The following is a 22,521-nucleotide window of genomic DNA, read 5'->3' as shown; positions in this document are numbered from 1 at the left end:
AGATTATTTTAAAGTGCTTGGCAGTGTTGCGGTGTATATTAATGTGGTTTTAAAGTCACAATGAAATGAAAAATGACTTTTTCAACCGGTAATACCATCACCGATGAATAGAACAATTCCCCCGTCCGCCGCTCCCATCAAACACAACCTGCAACTTCACAAATTTCAAGAGTGGCAACGTGGTGTTCACCCCCGAAAACTCTGTTCTTTCTTCCTAAGACACAATAGTTGTGTCTCGGTGGCTGGAATATATTCATTTTGAATAATAATGTGACAGCTCAAGATTATACACATAGCATTTCACAGCTTCACTAACTACATAAAATGGGCTTTGTTTGTTATCCAACCCGCCCACTTTTGAACAGTCCCTCCCACAAATTATGTGAAATTACGGAAGCGAAACACCATCGAAAGGTCATTTACTTGCATACTTTAATTACTTGTGCATTGTGGTTTTGTGGAGTTGCACCATGGAGGACCGTAGCAAGGGGTGAAAGTAATAATCCACGTCATTTTCATATAAATGAATGTCCGTTTTTCTACTCTCTATTGCCCATTGATATAACACAATGGTGATTCAACCTATAGCCAGTTCATGAAAGCTTTTACATTTGCTGTTCTAAACACTCGGTGTCTGGTAGCTCTTTTCTAGGAAAAATCCTCTGCCACACAGGAAGTGATGCGTTTTACATTTTTGGCAGCATCAACAGCTGTTTGTTCAATAGAAGAAGAACTGGGTAGTTAGCATGAGCAGTGATAGCCACCATGGCTGAGCAGACAAAGAAAAGAGCTGTAGCCACCTACAGAAACTCAAACTGCATCGACAGAAAATCCAAGGAAAACGACGTCACAGTACTGGACACACTGTTTGATTGACAGGTGATCTCTGGGAAGAGCAGTGCAGAAACACCACAGCAGTGAGCGCTTAGCAACAAAGATGTTGCCAAAATGGAAAAAACAGAATCTCACAGATTATCACTTTAAGAGGTTATGAAAGCGTTTGTGCCAAAACACTTAGCAGGCAGTATTTCACTGTGCATAAGTGTGGTTTTAGTGTGGTGTGGATTTGCCAGGCTGCTACATCCACTAGCCAGAGGTTATTGATGATGTTTCCCTATATTCAATAGTCACTATACCTGTATCTAAATCGTCAGACCGCTCTGTCGACACTTTGTTTGGACGGCCTTTCAGTTGGCTGTATGTGGTTTAGTGGAAGCTTTTTTCCAGCAGCTATTGTCTGATGATGTATGAGCTGCTGTTTGGTCTTAGTCCTCCTTCCACACCTTGCTTTATTCAGCTGTGTGATACGGTGGTGTGAACTTGGCCAGATATGCACTGTGGACTTACTATGTCTTACTATGTTACTATGTCAGTGTCCAATCAGATCCAATCAGTTTTAGGCCAGGTGCTGGATAACAGTAGACTTTTATCCAGCATTCATACGAATGGAAAAAATACACTGTATCTTGCTCGCTGTATTCACAATACCAATCCTTTGTGACTTTTCAACCAACAACGGTTTGTCTGGCAATCCTTGTCCCAATCCTTTTATTGCAGCAAAGATCTTGTTGGTAGAAACAACAAAACAAAGGATCAGGAGGTTGAATGCAGTGTGCAGATAAATATATATATATAAATATATTTTTTTCATTTGTGGATTATGTCGGTGTCGTCCTTTATGATCTTCCGAACAAGGCCTATGAACACACTGCTAGCAGATGTGATTAATAAATGCCATTGTAAGAGGGAACACGTTATGGTATGTGGATAGTAATGTTTTAACATTAGTTTAGTTAATGGCCTCAATTCATATCCATTCTTCTTACACTGTGCTTCACCAGGAAGAACATTTAATTTTCCCAGTGTGGACTCAAAAAGAGGTCAACTTTTTAAACTTTTGAAACAGTTTGAATTGTCCTGCAGTGTTAAACCCCAATCATTTGATACTCCCAAGTAGTGAAACTCCAAAAATTGTGGTGCTTTTAGAGCCAGAACGCATGATTATACTTTCATGATCACAGTGCACAACAGAAATCAGGCTGTATCCCATGACATTACATCCATAGCTGCAAAAACAGGTCTGCAGTCTATTTTTTGTCGCAATTGTGCAGAGAGCTCCCAACTGGATGTCATTCCATTCCAGGAGCCACACACAGCGAGAGAGAGGTTCACTACTTGCACAGTGGCACAGCTATATAAGTCTTAAACATGACATTAATGCCACTTGCCATAATATTCCACTCATTTACAACCACAGGAGTGTTCTTGACCACTTATAATGCGATCTATCTAACTATAATGCTTTGCGCAATCACGCAATGCACAGCTTGGGCGTTTCAGCATTAGCATTAACCTAAATTCACTGATAGGTTGCCTTGCTTTCTGTGGACCAGCAATTCCATAACATTAATTATGTCAGGCACACTTATTGGTTTGTATTCTCAAAGCACAAAAGAGACCATATTGACTCATTTAAAATAAATTTTTATTCTTAGCCTAAAAAAAAAAATTGGATTTCTTTCATTCTCGGAGACTAAGGGGATTTCCGAGAGGCGAATCCTTGAGGGCTGGGAGCCCTAATTGCGCACTGTTTTCGTTCAACTAATGTCACACTGTTCTTGTACTGTACATTAAAAACAAAATTGAAAATATTTTTTGCATGGAAATGCTGAATATTTTAAAATGGAGTGTTCTTGTTCTTTGTAGCATTGGAGCTTCTAGCAACAAACTGCCTGCTTTATTGCAATAAGGAAGGTTTTTTTTTACATTCATTACAAAAAAGCACAAATACAGTATAATCATCATCATACTTGGATAATCTTATCTGCAAAGCTAAAGCCAAAGATGCAACACTGCCAGGCTTTATTACTCACTATGTTTACATGCACATAATATTCTGAATAAAAGCTCCTATCCTGGTTAATATCTTATTGTGGAAGATATGTTTATGTTCATGTTCATGTCCAAATCACAAATATCCCAAATATCCCCTTATTTTACAATGGAAACAAAACTTATTCAGACACTGAAAACCAAATATGAACTGGATATGGTGTCTACATGCTTCAGTGCCCCCAACAAATATTGGTATATCCCAGCTATCTTGTTTGGGTTTCTAATAATCGGATAAGAGCTTATTGTAAACGGGATATGATATTTTCACGGGCCAAATCGAAAACAGAATACTCAAATGACGACAAGATATTGATGTGCATGTAAATCCATTCACTCAGACAACAGCGCTGACCGACATTTTAGCGCTCCGACCAGCTCTGCATGTGCTCATTTTGATGTACTTGGGGCACTCTCTGGCGAAATTGGAATATAATTTTAATCCACCGTCTGCATGCATTATGGGCCAATTTCATTGCATACCCTTCATGCTCCTCCTGATAGGACATTTGTCCCACGCTCGATTCCATTTGATTAAGCCGAGCTCAGATGGCTCAAGGCTGCCGGGGGCAAAAGGAGAGAAGGGTTGACAGTGGAGATTTTGCAGGTTTTTCACAGGAAGACCTCCTGATCCAGATCTGTTGTCACAGTCACACGTGTCTGCGTGACAACCAAGACAATTCGGCTAAAGGTCAGATGTGACTCTTTTTTTTTTTTTTTTTTCTTGCAGCATCGATCTCCATTTCACTGTTAATCTTATAAGCACATGTGCAATAGACTGTGAGGATTTTTTATTCATTTCAATAGAATTTTATGCCGTGCCTTGGAGTGCAGAATAACACGCTGCCTAAATATTTCTACCAGCTGAGAGGATTTATTCCTCGGCGTCGCCTCCCCGTGTATCCAGCCTCTTGGCTCCCCTGGTCCACTCCGAGCGGAGGAAGCCATCAAACAAGATGCCAAACCATCGCTATCTGATAGCAGGGACACTGACCTTCTCTTCCTCATATCTGATGGTGGTTTTTATCTGCCAGACAAATGTCAGAAATACCATTCCCCAAGCACAATCACTTTGGCACCGCAGCCAACTTTCCTCCCCCTCCCCCCCTCCCTCCCTCCCTCCCTGCTGGATGGTGAACGGCGGAGCTCCGAGCGAGACATCTGCAATACCGCAGCTGTCAGTCAAAGCCTGATATAGGAGAGAACTCACGCAGCCTGTCTGAATCCCAAGGGTGAGAGTATAATAGGAAAGTGGCTGGGACTTGGGACAGAAACTCTGACTCTAATTTCATAAAACTAAAATACCTATTTTTTTGAATTTGCGTGGAGTAATCAGGAATTTTGTAATACACAGTCATTCAGAAAACACTGTTTCCCAAAGTGAGTTTTTATGATGTGTGTATTATTTTGTTAGGTCTTGCATAGCTCCAGAAGGCACAAAACCCCTAAAGGAGAGCAGCCATACACAGGGCAACATGCTGGGCAACTCTGATGGGCAACAGTTTCCAAAGAATTGCCTCCCCAATGTTTATATAATCACATGGGCACATCTGGTTGTTAGGAAACATTTGAAGAGCTTTTTTCCAAAATGAAATATTCACCATTTGAAAACCTTGACAACCACTGTCACAAAATGACTGCTGACAATAAAGTGAGACTCACAGCTGAATGGCTATCTTGACCCTGTCACCAAAAAGTAGCATTTCAGAGATGGAGAGATAGAGACAATATCAGGAATGAGAGAAAATATCATGTAAGATGTTTTTTTTCCCCCAAAATGGATATATAGTGCTGGAATGAAACCCCTCCTTTGAAAAGCTGTCTGACCCTGTGACTCACTTTGTTGCCTGTTGCTGGGAACATTGCCCATATACATTGCTCAAAGAAACTGCTTCGTCTGTCAACCCCCTAGTGACAGTGGTGAAATTGTGAAACTGAGCAACACAGACCTGCTATTTGTTGGACTGTGATTAGTTTACGTTTTTTCACCAATATGGCCTATTTCCTCAGTGAAACAGCCCATTCCAGCTGCAACATTGCCAGTATGAGACCATTTGTATTTGATATGCATAGCAGTATGGCTGCTCATACATTATACCCAGAAGGCCTGAGGGACCAATGAATAAGGTCATGACGGAGTTAGAAGAGAATACAATGGAGACAAATTGTTTATGCTTGTTATGAAATCAGGTTGCTAGCATAAAGATGAGTTGGAGGTGTCGTGGAATGGAAAATTAGTTCCCTGAAGGTATCGGCTAGGAAATGACTAAGTAACGCGTTCACGGACAAGAAGGCCTAAGTTTGAGCCACACAGCGCTAGGGAAGGCTTAAAGGCATCCTCAGACTTTCTGGCAAATACATTCTTTGGTCAACTTTGTGTGGTGGGATGAGAAGATTGCAGTTGCACCTGTGTTTGTCCAGTGTTTCTTTTTCAATACAATGCATACTAATGCCTGTATACACTGTATGTTTAATGCAGTGGTTTTCAAAGGGTGGTCCTGGGACTCCCACAGGTCTTCTAGGAGGTCTGCAGTGAAATGAGGCAATTCTCTAGACATTATCCCATTTAGAGAATGTATAACAATGACTATTCTAATCATAGGTGCCACTATCACCACTATTATGTCCGCATGTACGCTGTAGACAGTTATATAATTCAATACTAAATGAACAACAACAAAAATCTTCCCAGATCAAGTCCCTGGGTCAAAATCTTATCAACTGGGTGTCTGTTGGGTCTATTGAGTGTCTATTTGGGGTTCTGTGACATGAAAATGTTTGAGAACCCCTGGTTTAACACCAAATACTGAAGACACTGTCTTTTTCACAATGGTAAGTTGATAGTAAGAGCTTATTTATCAAAAAGTCAGTGCTGTACAGTATAATCCTGCAGCTGCAAGTCCTCTGTTACCTTTATGAAACGAGCTTCTCGAGCCTCAATCACACCTTCATAGCTAGTATTGTACACAGGTACCAAACACTAGCATTTAGACCAAAGCATGACATTTTGCTGTTTTGCATAATAGGCCACATCATGTAAATGATGTTGTACTGAGGTTCTGTGGAAGCCATTCATTATTTGTTGTCAGTCTTGCAAGGATTACATATCGCACATAGCAGAAATATTGGCTCGGTATCTTTATTTTGTGTGTGTCTCTATCTATGAGCTTGTGTGTGCGTGTGTGTGCATGCAAGTGTGTAGGCAGGAGCGCGCGTGTTCGTGACAGCGTGGCAAAACCAAATTATCCACAGAGGTGTGTGTTCCTCCCAGAGAAATCTTGTACTACAAGACAAGAGAGAGAGGGGCGGCTGGGCGGGTGGAGGTAGGGACAGAGACGTACCGCGGGCGGAGAGAGAGAAGAGAAAGAGAGAGGGGTGGATGGATCATAATTGAGGCAGGAGTCGGTTGTTCCGTAAACACCGGCGTGGCAGGCGAGCGGCACACTCTTAGACAGGGGCTAAGTGGGAGCAAGTTGGCCCACAGTCAGATTTGGGGAGCCGGGGTGCTTAATCATCCCGGGCCCGGCGCTACAGCTGACAGGTGAGTTATGAGCGGGAGCCACAGGTAGGAGCCCCAGTCCTCCCACCGCTCCCCATGACCTTCGCTCCGGTCATAAATAATGCAGGGGCCATAAAATACTGATTTAGGGTAATCCGGCACTGCCCTAGCCTGTCCCGGGCCGGTCTGGGCCTGGCGTGGGGAGAGAGGGTGACACTGGACTGTGTTTTGGAAGATGTGATGCACGCAAGTTCCATGTTGACACACACACACGTAGGGTTGTAGTACTTGAGTCCGGTCTCAGTCTCGAATCCAGTATCAAGACCACTTTTCAGACCTCTTGGATGGATTTTCTCCACCTGGCCCACCTTTGTTTATTTTCTCCCCAGCACTACAAACAATTTAAGGGATTATACCTGTGTATAATTTGTAATGGTCCTCAAACTTCTATGCATTGATTAGTCAAAATCCTATCCTGGTTTTGACTTGTACTTGACTAAGGTGGTTGACTACAGCCCTACACACACACACACACACAAATATATACACATGCATTTTTCTGCCAAGGGACACTGCAATGATTTGGCAGATGTTAGCAATATCTCTGCTGAGCCTGATGCCCTGATTACGGCAGGAAGATTTCTATGACGTCGCATTTAAAAAGCTGCAGTGATGGAGGACGTGCCTGGAGGGATGGAGAAACAGCTTAACCTTCTCCCGAATGCTGATGAGCCAGTTGGGACTCTGCCATGTTAACAGTGACATTCAGTCTCTCCACAATACATTCATATATGGGTTTAATTCTACAATACATTTAAAGCTGTCACATGCCTCATGTGGACATCACATGTAAAAGATGAGCAGTTTTCAACAGTGTTGGTTGGCTTGGTAAGAAAGTTTTAGGAAAAGCTTTCAATGGTAATTCATTAACTGTCCAGCCATGAAATCATTTTAATAAACATAGTTTTTTCTTACAAATACAGACTTTATTAGAATCCTAACCTGAGAGTAATCATAATTGGGGCAACAAAAAAAAGATAATTATTTGAATCAAAAAATTCAACAAAGCTGATGCCCTGTTAGTTGGTTAAGCTAGCTGAGAAGACATACAGAGGCACTTTTTTTTCTTTTTTTCTCTCATTTTGTTACAGAATGTGCTAGCATTTTTCTGACTAGAAGATATGCAATGATTTTTATTTATTTATTTATTTTCTAATTATGAATGAGCATGTATACATGCCAACAATGGGCATGTATGATATTATGCAACAATGTCTGCACTTTCTGTATTTTAAACAAACCCCAATCAGCTCTTTTGGCACAGCAATTACGTAATGAGTCATGAACTGTGTGTCGCTGTACATCACAGGACAACATGTTATATTAACCCTCTGTAAAGGGTTAATGTCTGTGGTGATTTTATTTCAGAATTACCTTTCACGCGGGGATTTTCACTGTCCTGTGATAGCATTATGCCGAGGTTACCTTTAATCAACTCTTTGGCCTCTGGCCTTTTGACGTCTACTTTACACTGAGACAGTTCTCTCAGAACCTTATTGTTAGTTGAAATCAGGCTCCAATGAGTAATCAGCAATTATTTCATTATCCAATTTCTATTAGAGAGGAGTTATTTTAATTAAGAGATTCATTAAGTTAGTTCATTAATTTCCCCCCAGGTGCCATGCAATCTCATGAGAATTTCAAATCAATTCTGCTGCCTATTATTTAATATCAGAGCGAACAGTCGCTGAGTTAAAGGGCATGTTCCATCTGCTTCATCCGCTGGGGGGATAGATTCATTGGCAGTCTAGCAATTGCGAAAAGAAAAAAAAGAAAAAGAAGATGGATGGATATATGGATGGGTAGATGGATTGGAAGGTAGATGGTGGTGATTTTCCACACATTTACTGTAAGTCATTTGTTTAAAAGGCCAATCTAACTCTGGAAGTGGCATAGGCTGCATACATTATCCTATAAATTAACTTATGAATTTTAACCAATGCAAAAGACCCATAAGTATCTCTCGGTAAGGAACGGGTGTAGCACTCTTCACTATATACCTATCATAATCCTTTCGGCAAGCCGTCGGACTCATAACTGACCATTGCACATAATTTCACCGTCTTTCTCGCGTATTGCAGCTCGAGTCCTCTGCCTGCCCTCCAGCTGTATATGGTAGCTGTCAGCCCCAGATTTCTCTTGGTTGATGTATGCAGCATGCTATCTATCATTGCCACGACATTGCATATCCTCTTCAGTTTGACACTTTTGACAGACATTCTCGCCCATTAATGCCATGGTATCGCCTAGCTTGTTATCACCCCATCTACAGTACACAGAAGGCTACACGAGCATTGAATGCTCAGTGCGTAGTTTGCACTTAAGTCTCTGGAGTGTGCAGAGCAGTAGGATAATTGTTGTCCCCAGTTCTTTGGAGAGGCTTCATGAATATTATACCTGCTGAGTGAATAGTCAAGGGGGCGCCTTGCTCGTTGGGCTCAAAAGGCACCGTGACGGATGTGAAATGTTGGAAAGACATCGTAGGACAAAGTGTTGGCCCAGACCATCGATCACTCACGCGGACCAGATGACACAATTCTCTCTCTCTCTTCCAGCGGGCGAGTTTATCAGCGCTGCCCAGAATATTTAACAGGGAAGAGAGAGCACCCGTGGGATCTCATTTGCACAGGTGTCCATCTGGTAGAAGTTGTCTGGGATAATCTCCACATCATGTCACATTTGCATCCGGGCTTCATAAAATGGGCACACTTAATCGGACCGCCCGGCGCCGGCCAGTTCGGAGGGCGAGGGATTGTTTGCCCACACTGTGGCGAGGACCAGTGTGTGTTGCACTAATCCACGAGGCGGCTAATGCTGCGCAATTATGTAAGGATTTAACATGTTTGTAATTGTTTGTTGGTTCAGCTCAATTTGTGTAACCAGCTTTAGTTGGAAAATTAGCAATGAGATTTTCCTAAACGCTGCCAATTTGTTTGGTCTTTTAACCAGGGGGATTTGCTGCAGTCAGGCCAGAGTACTTGTCAATTGTGACAGTCTTATTAGCCAGTTTGGGCAAAGAAAAGGTGCTCTTATTGAGTTCATTGATCATCAAGGGCCTTTGCTTCTTTTCCCCTCCTTCAAATAGCACAACTTTCACAGTGAGTCAATGTGTTCATTGATCCCCACGTTCTGTTAAGAATTACTCAAGCAGTAGATCCGATCTCAAAATGTTCGCTGTCCCATTAATGATCCATACAAGATCACTGTAGATGCTTAGCAGGTGTATCTTGTGGCTCTCATGTGGCTCCAGAGCGTTGCTGTCCTGGTCATATCTACATTTCAGACTAGGTCCCTAGAACATCTACAAGGTTTGATGATGGTGACAGAGAAGTATTGGTCACAAGATTGTCTAATGCCGAACATGCCCAAGAGAATGCTCAGCTGCTGATGGCCTGGTCCAATACTTAATGACAAGCTTTACCTCTGCAATAGCATTCAGGGACAGCACCAAGCAGTGAATGCACACTACAGCAGGCCCAGGATCCAGTAAAATATAATGTTTATTCCACCACGTATGAATGCTCTATCTGTGGACTCAGGCAAGCATGCAGTCTCCAAACATTACAGCTAATCTTGCGTTTTACGTCCTCTCTCCCTCGCATTGTAAATTCTCTTCTTTATGTATATGACCTGACCAGTTACAGTACATCAATCGTAGCAAGTAATTTTCTGCTAGCTCGCGCTGTATCTGCATAACACATGGAAACAAAAACTTCAATCAATCTTCAAGTGCTGTTGACATTCGGCGCTGTCGCTCCACATTAGGGCCGCTATCCCTGCCTCTCACACACACACACCCACACACACACACACACACAAATGTTTCCATTGTCTTTTGCCATCAATGGTTCAGGAGAGCTGTGCATCAACCTGAGTACCATTGCTATTCATACTTGAATGGATGAGAAAACACAATATGACATTGTATGAATCTGTAATGGTCCAGACCGTACACTATAGCTTAGAGTAAAGAGGATTCATCATGCTGATTCCATGTCTGGTTTCCCCTTTCATGAGACTGTAAAAAGTGAAACGTGTTAATATCAAAGATAATGTTTTTAACTTCTTAAATAGTGAAATAAATGTGATTAAACTCCCAAATGACCTTTTTTTTCGATGCAACAAAGCAGAAAATCGAGACAAAATGTGAGTGCTTTAGATATCAATGAGTATTAAAGGTAGGATTTTCTCTATTCCATTGTAGTATTATCTGTGATGAGTAACGATGAGTTGCCTTCTAATAAAATGTTTCATTATATCTGCTCTCTGCTGTGTTTAATGAGTCACGTGGAATCTGAGGAATCACCCTCGTGGAGACTGTGATAGCGGAGAAGCGGTTCGTTCTGCCCATGTGAACTCGGAGACGGATCGCTTGCAGCTGTTGTTCGCTCCGTCTCGCGAGGCTTCGACAATATGAGACAAACTCGCAGATTTTACCGACTGACGCGTTGACTTCTTATGTTGCAGGAACTCCACATACTGCATGAAGGTGTCCATGTCTCTGACGGTAGCGGAGAATGACACCGACCTCTGCTATAACTCCAAACTGAGGTCCTTTGAGAAGGCAGAACTGAGCAAAAGCAAAGAGATCACCTGTCCGGGCATTGAGGATTATATACAGCCCGGCGTGGAGCCTGAGATTTCATGGTATAAGGTAAGAGCCAATCTTTATATATGATCTAAAAGTATATTTCCCCAGATAAAAGTGAGAATCTCAAACTTCTGCCTTTGAATTTATTTCTCTAAACATAGGATTTGTCTGACCACTGAAACCCCTCCTGCACAACATTTAGAAATAGAATCTTTGAATTAAATTTGTAAACTTACTTCACAGACAGTTCTTTTATTTGTGGTATGAACTTGCACTGAGAATAATCCACTTAAGGTCAGCTGTATTGAGGGTCTAATTAGCTGCAAATACCATCTATTTCTTCCTGCGACTGAAAACATCAACAAACATCTCAGAAACTTCCTAAGGACTAGCAAAATTAAATATATATATATACACACACCTCTTTTGTTATGAACTCGATAACCCCATTCTAAACTTCTCCTCCTCCCGACGGAGTGTCTGGGAGGCAGTTGCGACACCCACAGTATAACCGACCCGATTGCCGGCCTCTGTAGACCTCCCACGTCCGGCCGGCCGGTCTGACAAAGCTGCCGGGGGATGCCGGGGGGCCAATTCATCAAAAGTGAATGTGCGTCGGATTAGGTGGCCACACTGCTTCTTCAGTTTCCCAGTGAATCAAATTAAAATGGTAGATAATGACTGTGGGCTCCAGACCCTCCAGTTATTGGCTCTCGCTTTGTAAGTAGGGGCTGATTGAATTCCGGGAGGCTCGTCTTGGACCACAATTGGAAACCGAACCCACAGTGCCCCAGTTTCCTCCGCCTCAGGTGTTTCGTGTGGCGCGCACGCCCAACATCTGAGAGGCCTCGGCTGGAAGTCCATACTACATATTGCCTGCTAAATAGTATGATGTAGGAATAGACAGAGGGTTCTCAATCCATATTACACCATCAGCTGCTGTTGTCATGTGTGGTGTGGTATGCAGTTGGCTCATTTTTAAGTGTATCTTCTATCATTTCCACTATAAACAGAAAATCAGTGTGGTGGAAGAGAATGCCTCATTACAACAGCTTAATTATAAGGTCCATACTGTTTTTTTGCATCTTCTAGCCCATTGCACGCACACATACTTCACATTGCTACTGACCATTTTCCAAAGGCATACTTTTTTAGATTTTTGAATGTTTACCAGATTTCCCTATTTTTAAAACGTTCAGATGATAAACCTTCCTTCCAAGTTCTCTGCTGCTCTGGCAAACGTTCCTGCCCGGGTTTAGAAGTCATGGATGTATGAATTTAGTTTGTAAAACAATATTTTCTTCAGGGACAATTTTCTGGCAGAGACGTACATTGTGTTGTGTGGGTGTCTCTGCATGGAAACCATTTCCAAGTTCAACAGAGAGGAATTGTGCATTCACATGCTAACGGATAAAATGTAAAAACAAATTCCCTACTTGGTAGTTAGCCACACTAGCTATCATAACTTTTTTAAAAGCGAGAAGAAGCCAAATTCACATCAACACATCATCCTTTTCACAATGACCACGTTTGCTTATCATTTGTCTTCCTGGTTTGATTTTCCATCAAAATAGCACACGAATGCAATGATGTCAGAGCTTCCCACCAGCACGTGAACGCACAAGAAGTCCTGCAGACTTTTTAAATCATCGCTTGCATTCAACTAAATTACCATGCATCGATAAAGTAATTTTGGATTACCTAACTTTCAAGCGAGTTTCAAGTCTCTGCAAGTTGATTTCATACCATAATGAAATTAATGCTAATGAATGAACACATTTGAACATCTAAAAAGTGTTGTATGCTTTGAAAAATGGTCAGTAGTAACGTAAAGTATGCGTGCAGTGTAGTGAATGGGCTAAAACATGCAATAAAACTGGTATGGTCCTTTTAAATATACACTCCAGTATTTATTTGTCCATCTAACTTTTGGATTAGGATAGGATTTTGAGGAGTTTGTTTAAGCTTTTTGGAACTTTTTCAACCCATCATAACTTAAAATAAGGGTCTTTTTTAATCCAGTGTTTACAGTTATCAGCAAGTTGTTTCTGAACAAACCTTTTACAGCCTCAAAATACATGTAGGTGTACATGTGGTATGTGTACTTTCATTCACCCGTCTCATACCATCAGTCTCTGTATCAAAACCTCTCTATCAGTTTCAGAATGAAAAACACACAGACCCTTAATCCCATAAATCACTATTCAAACAGAACCAGTAGTTGGGCAATAGTTCAATGGGGCTTTAATGATCAAGGTGATGTTTGAAATGCTAAATAATTTGGCGCATATCGTCAAGTGAGTTGCTTTACTGTCAGTTTTGTGTCTTGGTATCATGTGATATCTCTATCATTTTGTGTAACAGTTTAGAAAGCTAATGTAGTTTGGTATTTGATAACAAAAGGCCCTCTACAGATTTAGCTTGTTCATTTAATATTCTCAAAGATTAGGCAATCTGTAAAATCTCACCTCTCTTCTGTGTTGTTATTGATTAGAAGTGTGGAAATCAAAGCGTGTCTCCTGTTGACGCTCGAGTTGAAACTCCAGTTTAAATTGCGAGCTACTGACAGTGCAGCCAAGCCCGATGAATTTATTTTATGTTCGCACATCCCCACGGTCTTTCTCTTTGCTTTGATTAAAGGAATGCAAGCCAAAGCAGTGGAGACAGACCATCGTGAGGAGGAGGGACACTCTGTCGATCAAGGAAGTGCGGGAAGATGACATTGGGAATTACACTTGTGAATTACAGTTCGGAAGCTTTGTGGTGCGGAGGACTACAGAATTATCCGTCACAGGTAAAGAGAAATGTTTCTACGCTCCCTGAATGCTGCAAATACTTTTATTGCGGAGTCATCCTGGCTTACTTTTGTTGAGATGCTTATATTGTGGTATTTACCGAGAGAGGTACAGAGCATGCACTCCTGAATTGCTGAGGTGCTGGCCACAGCAAAACCCAACTTTAATAACAAGAAGTTGCTGCACACTGATAGCCTCAATGCAAATGATACTTTTATTTAATGCATATAGAAAAAAACACATTTTGACAAAAGAATATCTTCGCCGTGGCTCGTGTCTTTGTGTGGAAACGCTGGTTTGTGCGGAAACTGTGGCGACTCTTGCTGTACAAATTGTGTTTTTTACAACTTGATCTCGTGAAAACAAAGTGGCTTGAGGTTGTTGTTAAAAATTAAGCGTTTTATAGACACTTAAAGCTGATCCCTGCACCTTTTGCCAGAGTGTCACAGTCAATAGCGCAGCTGTCTCTGTGACTTCTAGGCTGCTTTAATTGCTAAGTAGAGGAATTCACACAGAGCCACTTCAGCACTTTTTCTTAAGGCTGTTGAAATATTTAAGCCTGAACCTAAAGTGTGTGACAGATTGCTTGCCACCGACACTGTCACAGCCAAGGTTGACACAGCAAGCACTGTGCATAGGGAGACAGCGGAGAGGAGGAACATAAACTTTACAACTTCATTATACCTCTTTTTTTTTTGGCTTATCTCATTGGAATTAGTTCTGCTAGTTGCCCTGTGCGATCTCAAAATGTGACATCTTTAAATTTGTCATCAATTAGCATTTAATTGATAGCCTATTGACTTTTATCTTGGTGTTTTAATGGTGTTTATTTATATGCTTATTTTATTTGGTTGTTATTGTCGTTAGATGTGATTTTCAGGTCCTTTCATCTACCAAGCTTTGAACATAATGAAACCTCGGAAATGCAGCAGAATCTACCAGCGCCAGTCGTTTCACTTGCCACAATGGAAATAAAGGACGCTGTTCATAATCCCATATCATCCCTCCCGGTCCGTTATAAAATATCACTGAGCGCTCATTTAAAAATAGCACTCGCATTCAGCCGAATTGTCGATCTGCTTTGTGCAATTTCGCATGACAACTGAACACACGACTATGACTCATTTGGCTGGGCTCACCTTTCCTGTGGTGGTTCACGTCTGCAAGGATAATGACTAATGCGGGATGACGCGGTCTTTCCCTGAAACAAAACAGAGGGAAGTGAATAGGCTGTGGATGGATGGAGGGCTGTTACATTTCAGCGCGCCTGCCATCACACATTGTGGGCGTGAGGGTCAGACAAACTGTTTGCTGTTAACTGCTACCTGATTACACTTTATAGTCCCCTAAAGAGACAAAGACAGACTCCACTGAAGGCCGGCCGGAGTCGTAAATCATTTTCTCTCCAGCCTCAAAATGTCATCCTCAGGGAACGGTCTAAATCTCTCCATCTACTTTGGAGACATTGAGCATTTCAAAACAGGTGGCGAAAGATGATTGACGATTCGGGCCGCGGCGGTGGAGGCGGCCGCGAAATACAGGACTGACCCAGATCAAGTATTTTTAATGGTTTGATTTGCGGTTAACTGAACTTGACAGCATGTACAACAGGCCAGGAACTGATTAGTTTGGGGTTTCCAGAATGTCCTCTATCAGTAGTGAAATGCCCATAGAGTAAGTTCAGATGCACATGTACGGTATATACCAATATTATTCTACATTTGGTGTAGGAGGAGGAGCCATAATCTATGTACAATAGCTGGAAAAAGTTCATATTTGTGAAAGCTAAATATGATAGCTGGGATATGCCAATGGGATAAAGTGGCCATATCATTTACTGTAAGTTTTCACAGATTCGAAGGTCTGTTCCCATGGTAATATTCCATTTATTCAAGTATACTGAGACTTAAGTTATTAGGAATGAACATGCATATAAAAAGCTACAATATGCAACTTTTTTAGCCTTGAGGCAGGGAAGTATATTACGAGTCCTGCCCTCCTCCCCCTCAGTTAGCCAAGTTCACATTCGAACACTTGTCACTCATCCTGATGAGCTGTCTGATGAACTCTGTGGGTTTATCTAGCACCGCTAGCTTGCTGCTGTAGGTAGAAAACAGGGCAAACTGGGTAACATCCTTCCTGTGTAGCGGTAAACAAGCCGGCTCTGCGTCACTTCTCAGCCCTTTTGTCTCCCTGAGATGGGAAAGGGCCAATATGGGAAAGCAATGCCAATGTTCTGTATTTTTGAACGGGCTTTACTGCTTTACTTTATTAAAAAGTAGAGAGACTGGCAGAGAGAGGGGGAGATGACAAAGGTCCTGCGTTGGAGTTGAACCCAGGATGTCACAGTTACATGGTATGCGCCTTAGACTACTGAGCCACCAGGACTAACCCTAACCCTATTTATTGTCATTTTAATATGAGTAAAGTTGCATATTGCAGCTTTAACTCTGAGATATGAGCTAGTACTCACTGACAGTTGCAGAATGTGGTTATACTCTATACACCATTGATTTTTGTCTAGAGAATACTTACAGTTGATTTAGTTTACAGTATGTGAGCAAACAGAGAACTTGTCTGATCGCATTGCGGCTCGTTCCCTGAGTTCTCATATGCTCATCATCAGCAAATCTTTAAATGAGGAATATTATCGGTCCCTTCAGTCAAGCTAATTGGCAATTTCACAAGGCCCAGTTTGTCCAACATGCTTCCAATGTTTTGACCCAATGATTGCTTTTGGCGAGAAGAGATTATGTTTTAATGGCCATCCAGCACGTCTCCTAACACAGTCCTCCAGAATGGTGCAACACTGAATTTAATACCAGGGATCCCCCAGTATCATATCGAATCAGTGCCCACCACTAGTTGTAATATTAATTGCTTATGCTTGCAAAACACCCAAGTTCAACTGATTAATTTTCACATTTAATCATCATAACAACAAGCATTCTGGGGTTCTTTTCTATGAGAAATAGTCAGCCAATGATCTACTACCATACCCAATGCCCTCCCCAAATCCACAGAGACACCAGGGTGCCTTCATAAAACTTTATTGGTGCTCTCCATCCCCTTTGCTAAATGACAATATACTGCCTATGGAGCAGTCATTACACTGAGTCACATTGCATGACCACTAAACATTTGCTGCTGATTTGATTTTAAAGTCAATATCAAACCTGATATTAAATTATTTCATTGACCATATCAATAGCCTCTTTTCCATTGCGTGGTCAAGTGGTGCTTGACAGGGTCAGGACCGTCTCAACATGGGGAACAAGTAGTGACATGAATAATAAATATAAGCTCTGGCTGGACCGTTTGGCCCTTTAGTGGAAAGAAAGCCAGTGACAAGAAAATATAAAACAGAATAGAAGCGGGAGAGCATCAGCCATACATTTTGATAACATCATATTATTGAGAATCTCCTCTATCATTTGAGACAGTGAAGAGGAGGTTGCAAGACTGAACCATTAAAGTACACTGTATCTACTTTAAGTATTCCATATGGAGATCTGTGATACAGATGTCTTTTGCCCTCTTTATAATTCCCTTTTTTTATCTGGAATAAGCATACATGTACCTTTGTATATATAATATTATCATCAACCTCCCACAGATAATTCCAATTCCCCATCAAGCCCTTGTCAGTCGTCTCTTTATCAACAGCCTACAGGCCTTCTCAAAGCAGCGCAAGGAGAGGAAAGGTCAGATTCCATTTGATTATAATGGGCACCGCTAAAATCATAATGAGCTCCCTCGCTGGGTGATTGGAAGCAGGCATTCGTTTTTAAATGAAATTTGGGATTTTATGACTTCTTTGTAAGGTGTGCCGTTTGATGTCTCAGATTAAACACTACACAATAAAGGAAGGGTGATGAAATAGATATAGCGGCAACTTTGGTGTGCAAAATAGCCTCTGTCGGTGTAGCTAATGAGCTGGGACTGATGCCGTTAACCTGCTTTTCCATTTCGCACCACCGCAGAATGAGGTGCGTGCGGCTGACGGGGGGAATTGGCACGCTACAGTATGCAGCGCGAGCATGAAAATAACCAAAAAACCCTGAGAGGTACTGTAGGGTGAAAACAATCATGAAAGTGTCTCTCCGTAGAAAATGTCTCTGCCTTCCTCCTCGAACAGAGAATGATGAAGTCGCCTGATTCTGATCTGCTTTCATGCCCTTCGGGTCTGAGCTTTTTTAATGAAGAGATCTGATACTACGGTAGCTTTGTGGCTTAAAGCGCTTCCCGTCGCAATGCTTGTTTGAACTGTCTTTCAATTTAGCACATTCCAAGCCCGTTTCTCTAGAGAGTAAACAATGGCTTTTTGCTAGATAGCGCCGTGCTTTTTCAGTGTCTTGCTTACTATCGAATGTTATTGCACAGTGACTTGACTGTGGGTTCTGGCTGGAAATGAAACAAACTGTTTTGCCACCTCAGCTCAACCAACGCTCTTGAATGATGGAACTTCTCCCTTGATATATGTGTTTTCGGCTCCACTTTTTCAGGCCAGAGGGTGTTTTCTGTGGATATAGAGAGTAGTAGAAGTGCACCACAAGTTCGGAGCATGAATATTAAGTACGGGACTGTTTGCGGCTTTCACACTACAGCGAATAGAGCTTTGTGTTAGGAACACAATAATTAAGGACGAAGTCAGAAGCAATTTATTTGCTAAATACAATGAATGGGAAAAACACAAATGACTGAGAACAACAATTCCAGTAAGAGAAAGAATGCCAAAAATTCAGTAGCCTGCTACTACTTTAAATAGCCTTTGTTTTCATAGCCATCAGGGAGGCAATTTACATTTACTTTTTGGATCTTTCATTTTAAAGTCGTTGACCATAAAGTGAGGAATTTGATGTTAAAGATTTCCTCTTGATATTTTAATATATTGTGATGTGATTCAATGTTAAGGGGCTGATGGCAATAGAGGCTTTGCAGTTGTGTCACTATCACCTAGTAACTACAGCTGGTGCCATCATGGCTCCACTGGAGAATTGGCTGTCTGCAAATAATGTCTGGCTAGAAAAAGAGAGATATCTGAAAAAGACAGTAATGGTGCTATATGTCCATTCAGTAATATTACATGCAAGAATAGTTTTAGTATTGGCACATCATCGTTTTATTGGTCCTGAGGTGGCACATGTTGGATGTCATGGAATACATTTACTGTCTACTAGCAATTCTGTAACCCTGATGAATGCTATTGCTATTCAAAGTTGAAACGTGTTGAACTTTAATACTAAAAGTTTTGTCAACTGTTCTCCAAGTGTAGCTGAATGACTTCACTTTTGCTAAGTAAAATAAATGTACAGATATTTGTCTTGGTGGCAGTGGTGCAGAGGCATATTGACGGCTCATCTAGTAACGCAACACATGGCACAGGGTGTGATATATAGTGTAATGGGACGGTACAAGACGCACACTAGACAGTAGACTGCAAATAACTCTTCAGATATTCATTCAGCATTCAATGGCTCTGTGCATCCAGGTATGGCAACATCCAAAATGTCTTGCTTGAATGTTAATAGTGCCTCTATGTCCTTGTTAATCCTGATAAACTGTTTACCTCCTCGGCACAAGACAACAGCACTGCCTCTCTCACGCCTCCATTCTGCAAAGTAAATCTCCTGCCAGCACCATTTGGTGGCCATTACCAATTCCCTCTCCCATCTCTCCGAGTTGATGCATTAGCATACGAAGGAGGTTGGAATATAATTGCTCCTTTAATTGATGGAAGATAATTAATCTGGCCAAGGCGGCGGTGGAAAGAAAAAGACGACGCGTTGAGTGGAATCGGGAAATAATCTTTTTTTTTTGTGTGAATTTGATACACCGTGTAATCAACAGGTGCTCGATAAGGCCTATTCATTTTTACAATCATTACCTTTGATATTTTATCATTTTATTAGAGAACATATGAATAAAAATGAGCTTTGTCATTATTCCGTAATGTTTGCTGTGATTGGAATACATCTCTTCCTGCTATTACCGGGAATGAGAGTTATTCATTATGCTTTCCTCTATCTTAGAGTGTCATGGTGTTAAATTGCTAAATTCGTTTTTTCTTGTGTGTGTGAGTGAATACATGTGTGTGTTGATGCCAGTACATTTGTATTTGTGGGTGTTCCCTATAGGAAAATACACAGATATTCGCTGGATCGCAGTGCTTGCACCATAACCGATTTATAATGCGGCCGCTCTCATGTCATTCCCATGGCAAGGCACATTATCATCCTCTCACCCTCGCTATGTAATGAAGCAGCAGCACTGGTCCTTGTCTGCGTCGTTCTCACCACACATCCCATCGCACTGGGAATTCAGCGGAATAATTAAGATCGCCACTCAAACATCTGGTTGTTTTAGAAATGGGCTTTGGACTATTTTGGATTTTCCGGCTTCTGCATCCATGGGAACTTGGACTATGCTTTTTTTATCTCTCAGGAGGAGGGAATCATGTCACTATGGAAGTGTACATGACTGCCAGTGCAAAGCTCACAGTGTATTAGCATAATGAATGGGCAGAACACTCCTTCATCTTTGGCTTCTCAGTTTAACATATGACCAGTGCGGGTGATGGAGTTGTTCGTAATTTGCTGCTTGGCTTGCTAACTAGTGTTTCTATTATTCTATTTGCTAAGAACGTGATTTGCATGTAGATAAATATGTTTGTTATGCTTGTAACTATGTCTGTTGCCGACTGAAAGTAGGCGGGTCTGCCCCAAAAGGAATTTGCTCCTTAGCCGAAGAGAAACGCGTTTGAAAAATAAACGAAATGGTTCCAATAATGGCAGATTGATAAACTGAACCAGGATGTAATTAAGAAGGAATGACCACCAATTTGACTGTCATGTATACTCATGTCATGCAGATTCCCTGGGAGGAGTAAGGGAAACAAAGAGGAGGGGAGTGGAGGCAAGGGAGGAGAGGAGGAGAGGAGGAGGGGGGGGGGGGGGGGGCACTTCAAACTGGGAGAAGAGCTCTTAAAGCATGATGGATGGCCATGTGACCAATTACAGTGATTTTTCATGTGCCCCGCTGCTTATATTCATAAAGGAATTACTACTTCAGGGTCTCTGGGGGCTGAGGACTGCACACGAGGAAGACATCCCATGCACATGCAATGGCATGCTCGTCCGGCTTAATGACATTTTAAATGAGACTTGCATGAAAAAAAAACGTGGTAAGTGGTAAGAGTAAACGGTAGGGTGATGCGACACAAAACGCCAAATGGAGGGTTATTGCTGTAGGTTTGTTATAGTTTTATTATATCATTGTAATTTATGATATCACCTCTTTTCTCTCCTGCACCTGTCTCACCGTTTGTCCCGTCTCACCTCTGCCATCCTCTCGTACCCCAGCCAAGACCAAGTATCAATCTCAGGTGAAAGGCTCAATCTGTGGCTTTCCTTTGCAGCCCAAAGTGGATCTTGTTCTTTTGGCAAATGTTCAAGCTGGGCCTTGACAGCAGCTTTTTTTCCCCGTTGCCACCCACTAAATTGCACACTCAACTACAGCACCAAATTGAAGGCCACGATGCAAAAGCACATGGACATGATAGCAACGTACAGAAACTGATATGACACGTTGCCAATTTAGATCTATCTTAAAGTTTTCGTAAGTGAACAAGAGCTGTGTGAATGCACAAGGAATTATAACCAAGGTCTATGCAAATTAAAAGAAAAAAAAACACATTTTCTCCTCTGATCCAGCATCACTTTTATTGCACTTAGCCCAAGTACAATAAATATACAGGGATTTGTCTTGGTGGCATTGGTGCAGAGACCTAATGATAACTTACATGTTATCACAGTGCAGAAGGAGACAATAAGAGCATATAGTGCAAATGGACAGTGCAGGAAATATGATAGTAGACTGTGCATACCACTCTATATATATGTATGTATATGTATATATATATATATATATATATATATATATATATATATATATATATATATATGTGTATATATACATTCAACATTCAGTGTCTTGGAGTTGAGCATAATTAAAGCAGTGGAAGCTAATCACTGCCCAAATCTCCTGTATTCATCTTTTCATCTTTTTCAGCCAGAAACCAGAAATAGATTAACAAAAATTTCAGTAGCTCAACAGAATATTCTTTTCATTCTACATCGAGGACACTCATGGTTTCCCTACAATACAAATATATATTTTCTCTCCCTCAAACTTTTTCCATTTATTGACTTTTCCTTGACACTTTTCCGCCCACTGAGGCAGAGGTCAAGTTGAGGTTTCACAGGAAAGAGCACCGAATTAGAATGGATAGAGAGCACTCTCCTATCATGGACGTAATCTTCAGCACATCTAAGATGACTGCAATGAAACTGTGTGAGTGTTATCATGGAAATGAGTATCGTTTAAAGCCGCATTAGGTAACTTCACACTTTAGCAGCCCCAAGTGGCAGCAGCTGAATTAAATTTTTCAAAGTTTGAAGCACTTCATTACCCAATAATCATGTAATGTGACATGAGTAAACTGCGTTCCTCTGCCCTAAATTCCAGCTTCTTAATGCCTGAGAGGGGTGGAGATGATGGAAAAAAATTTGGCAGCGGGTTCATCCATCACCTTCCTCTGGATGTGGCACTTGCTTGTTCAGTTCTGAGAAGATTTCCCACCAGTGACCGTACCTGACACCAGAATTTCATTTGGATCTATGACA

At 41.5% G+C, this 22,521-nt stretch overlaps 1 protein-coding gene across 2 annotated transcripts in view; it reads left to right on the top strand.

Moving 5' to 3' along the window:
* Nucleotides 1-22,521, top strand: part of LOC139916839 (interleukin-1 receptor accessory protein-like 1) — a 217,005-nt gene that overhangs the window by 78,417 nt on the left and 116,067 nt on the right. For both annotated transcript variants that reach the window (XM_071905851.2, XM_071905850.2), the window contains exons 3-4: nt 10,919-11,105; nt 13,683-13,836. In XM_071905851.2, the coding sequence (XP_071761952.1) occupies nt 10,919-11,105; nt 13,683-13,836 (341 nt within the window). The remainder of the gene's footprint in view (nt 1-10,918; nt 11,106-13,682; nt 13,837-22,521) is intronic.

The sequence above is a fragment of the Centroberyx gerrardi genome, chromosome 21, assembly GCF_048128805.1.
Source record: "Centroberyx gerrardi isolate f3 chromosome 21, fCenGer3.hap1.cur.20231027, whole genome shotgun sequence".
In the NCBI taxonomy this organism is placed as follows: Eukaryota; Metazoa; Chordata; class Actinopteri; order Beryciformes; family Berycidae; genus Centroberyx; species Centroberyx gerrardi.
Note: the sequence above shows the minus strand (reverse complement) of the source record. Positions and strands in the feature narration are given on the sequence as shown.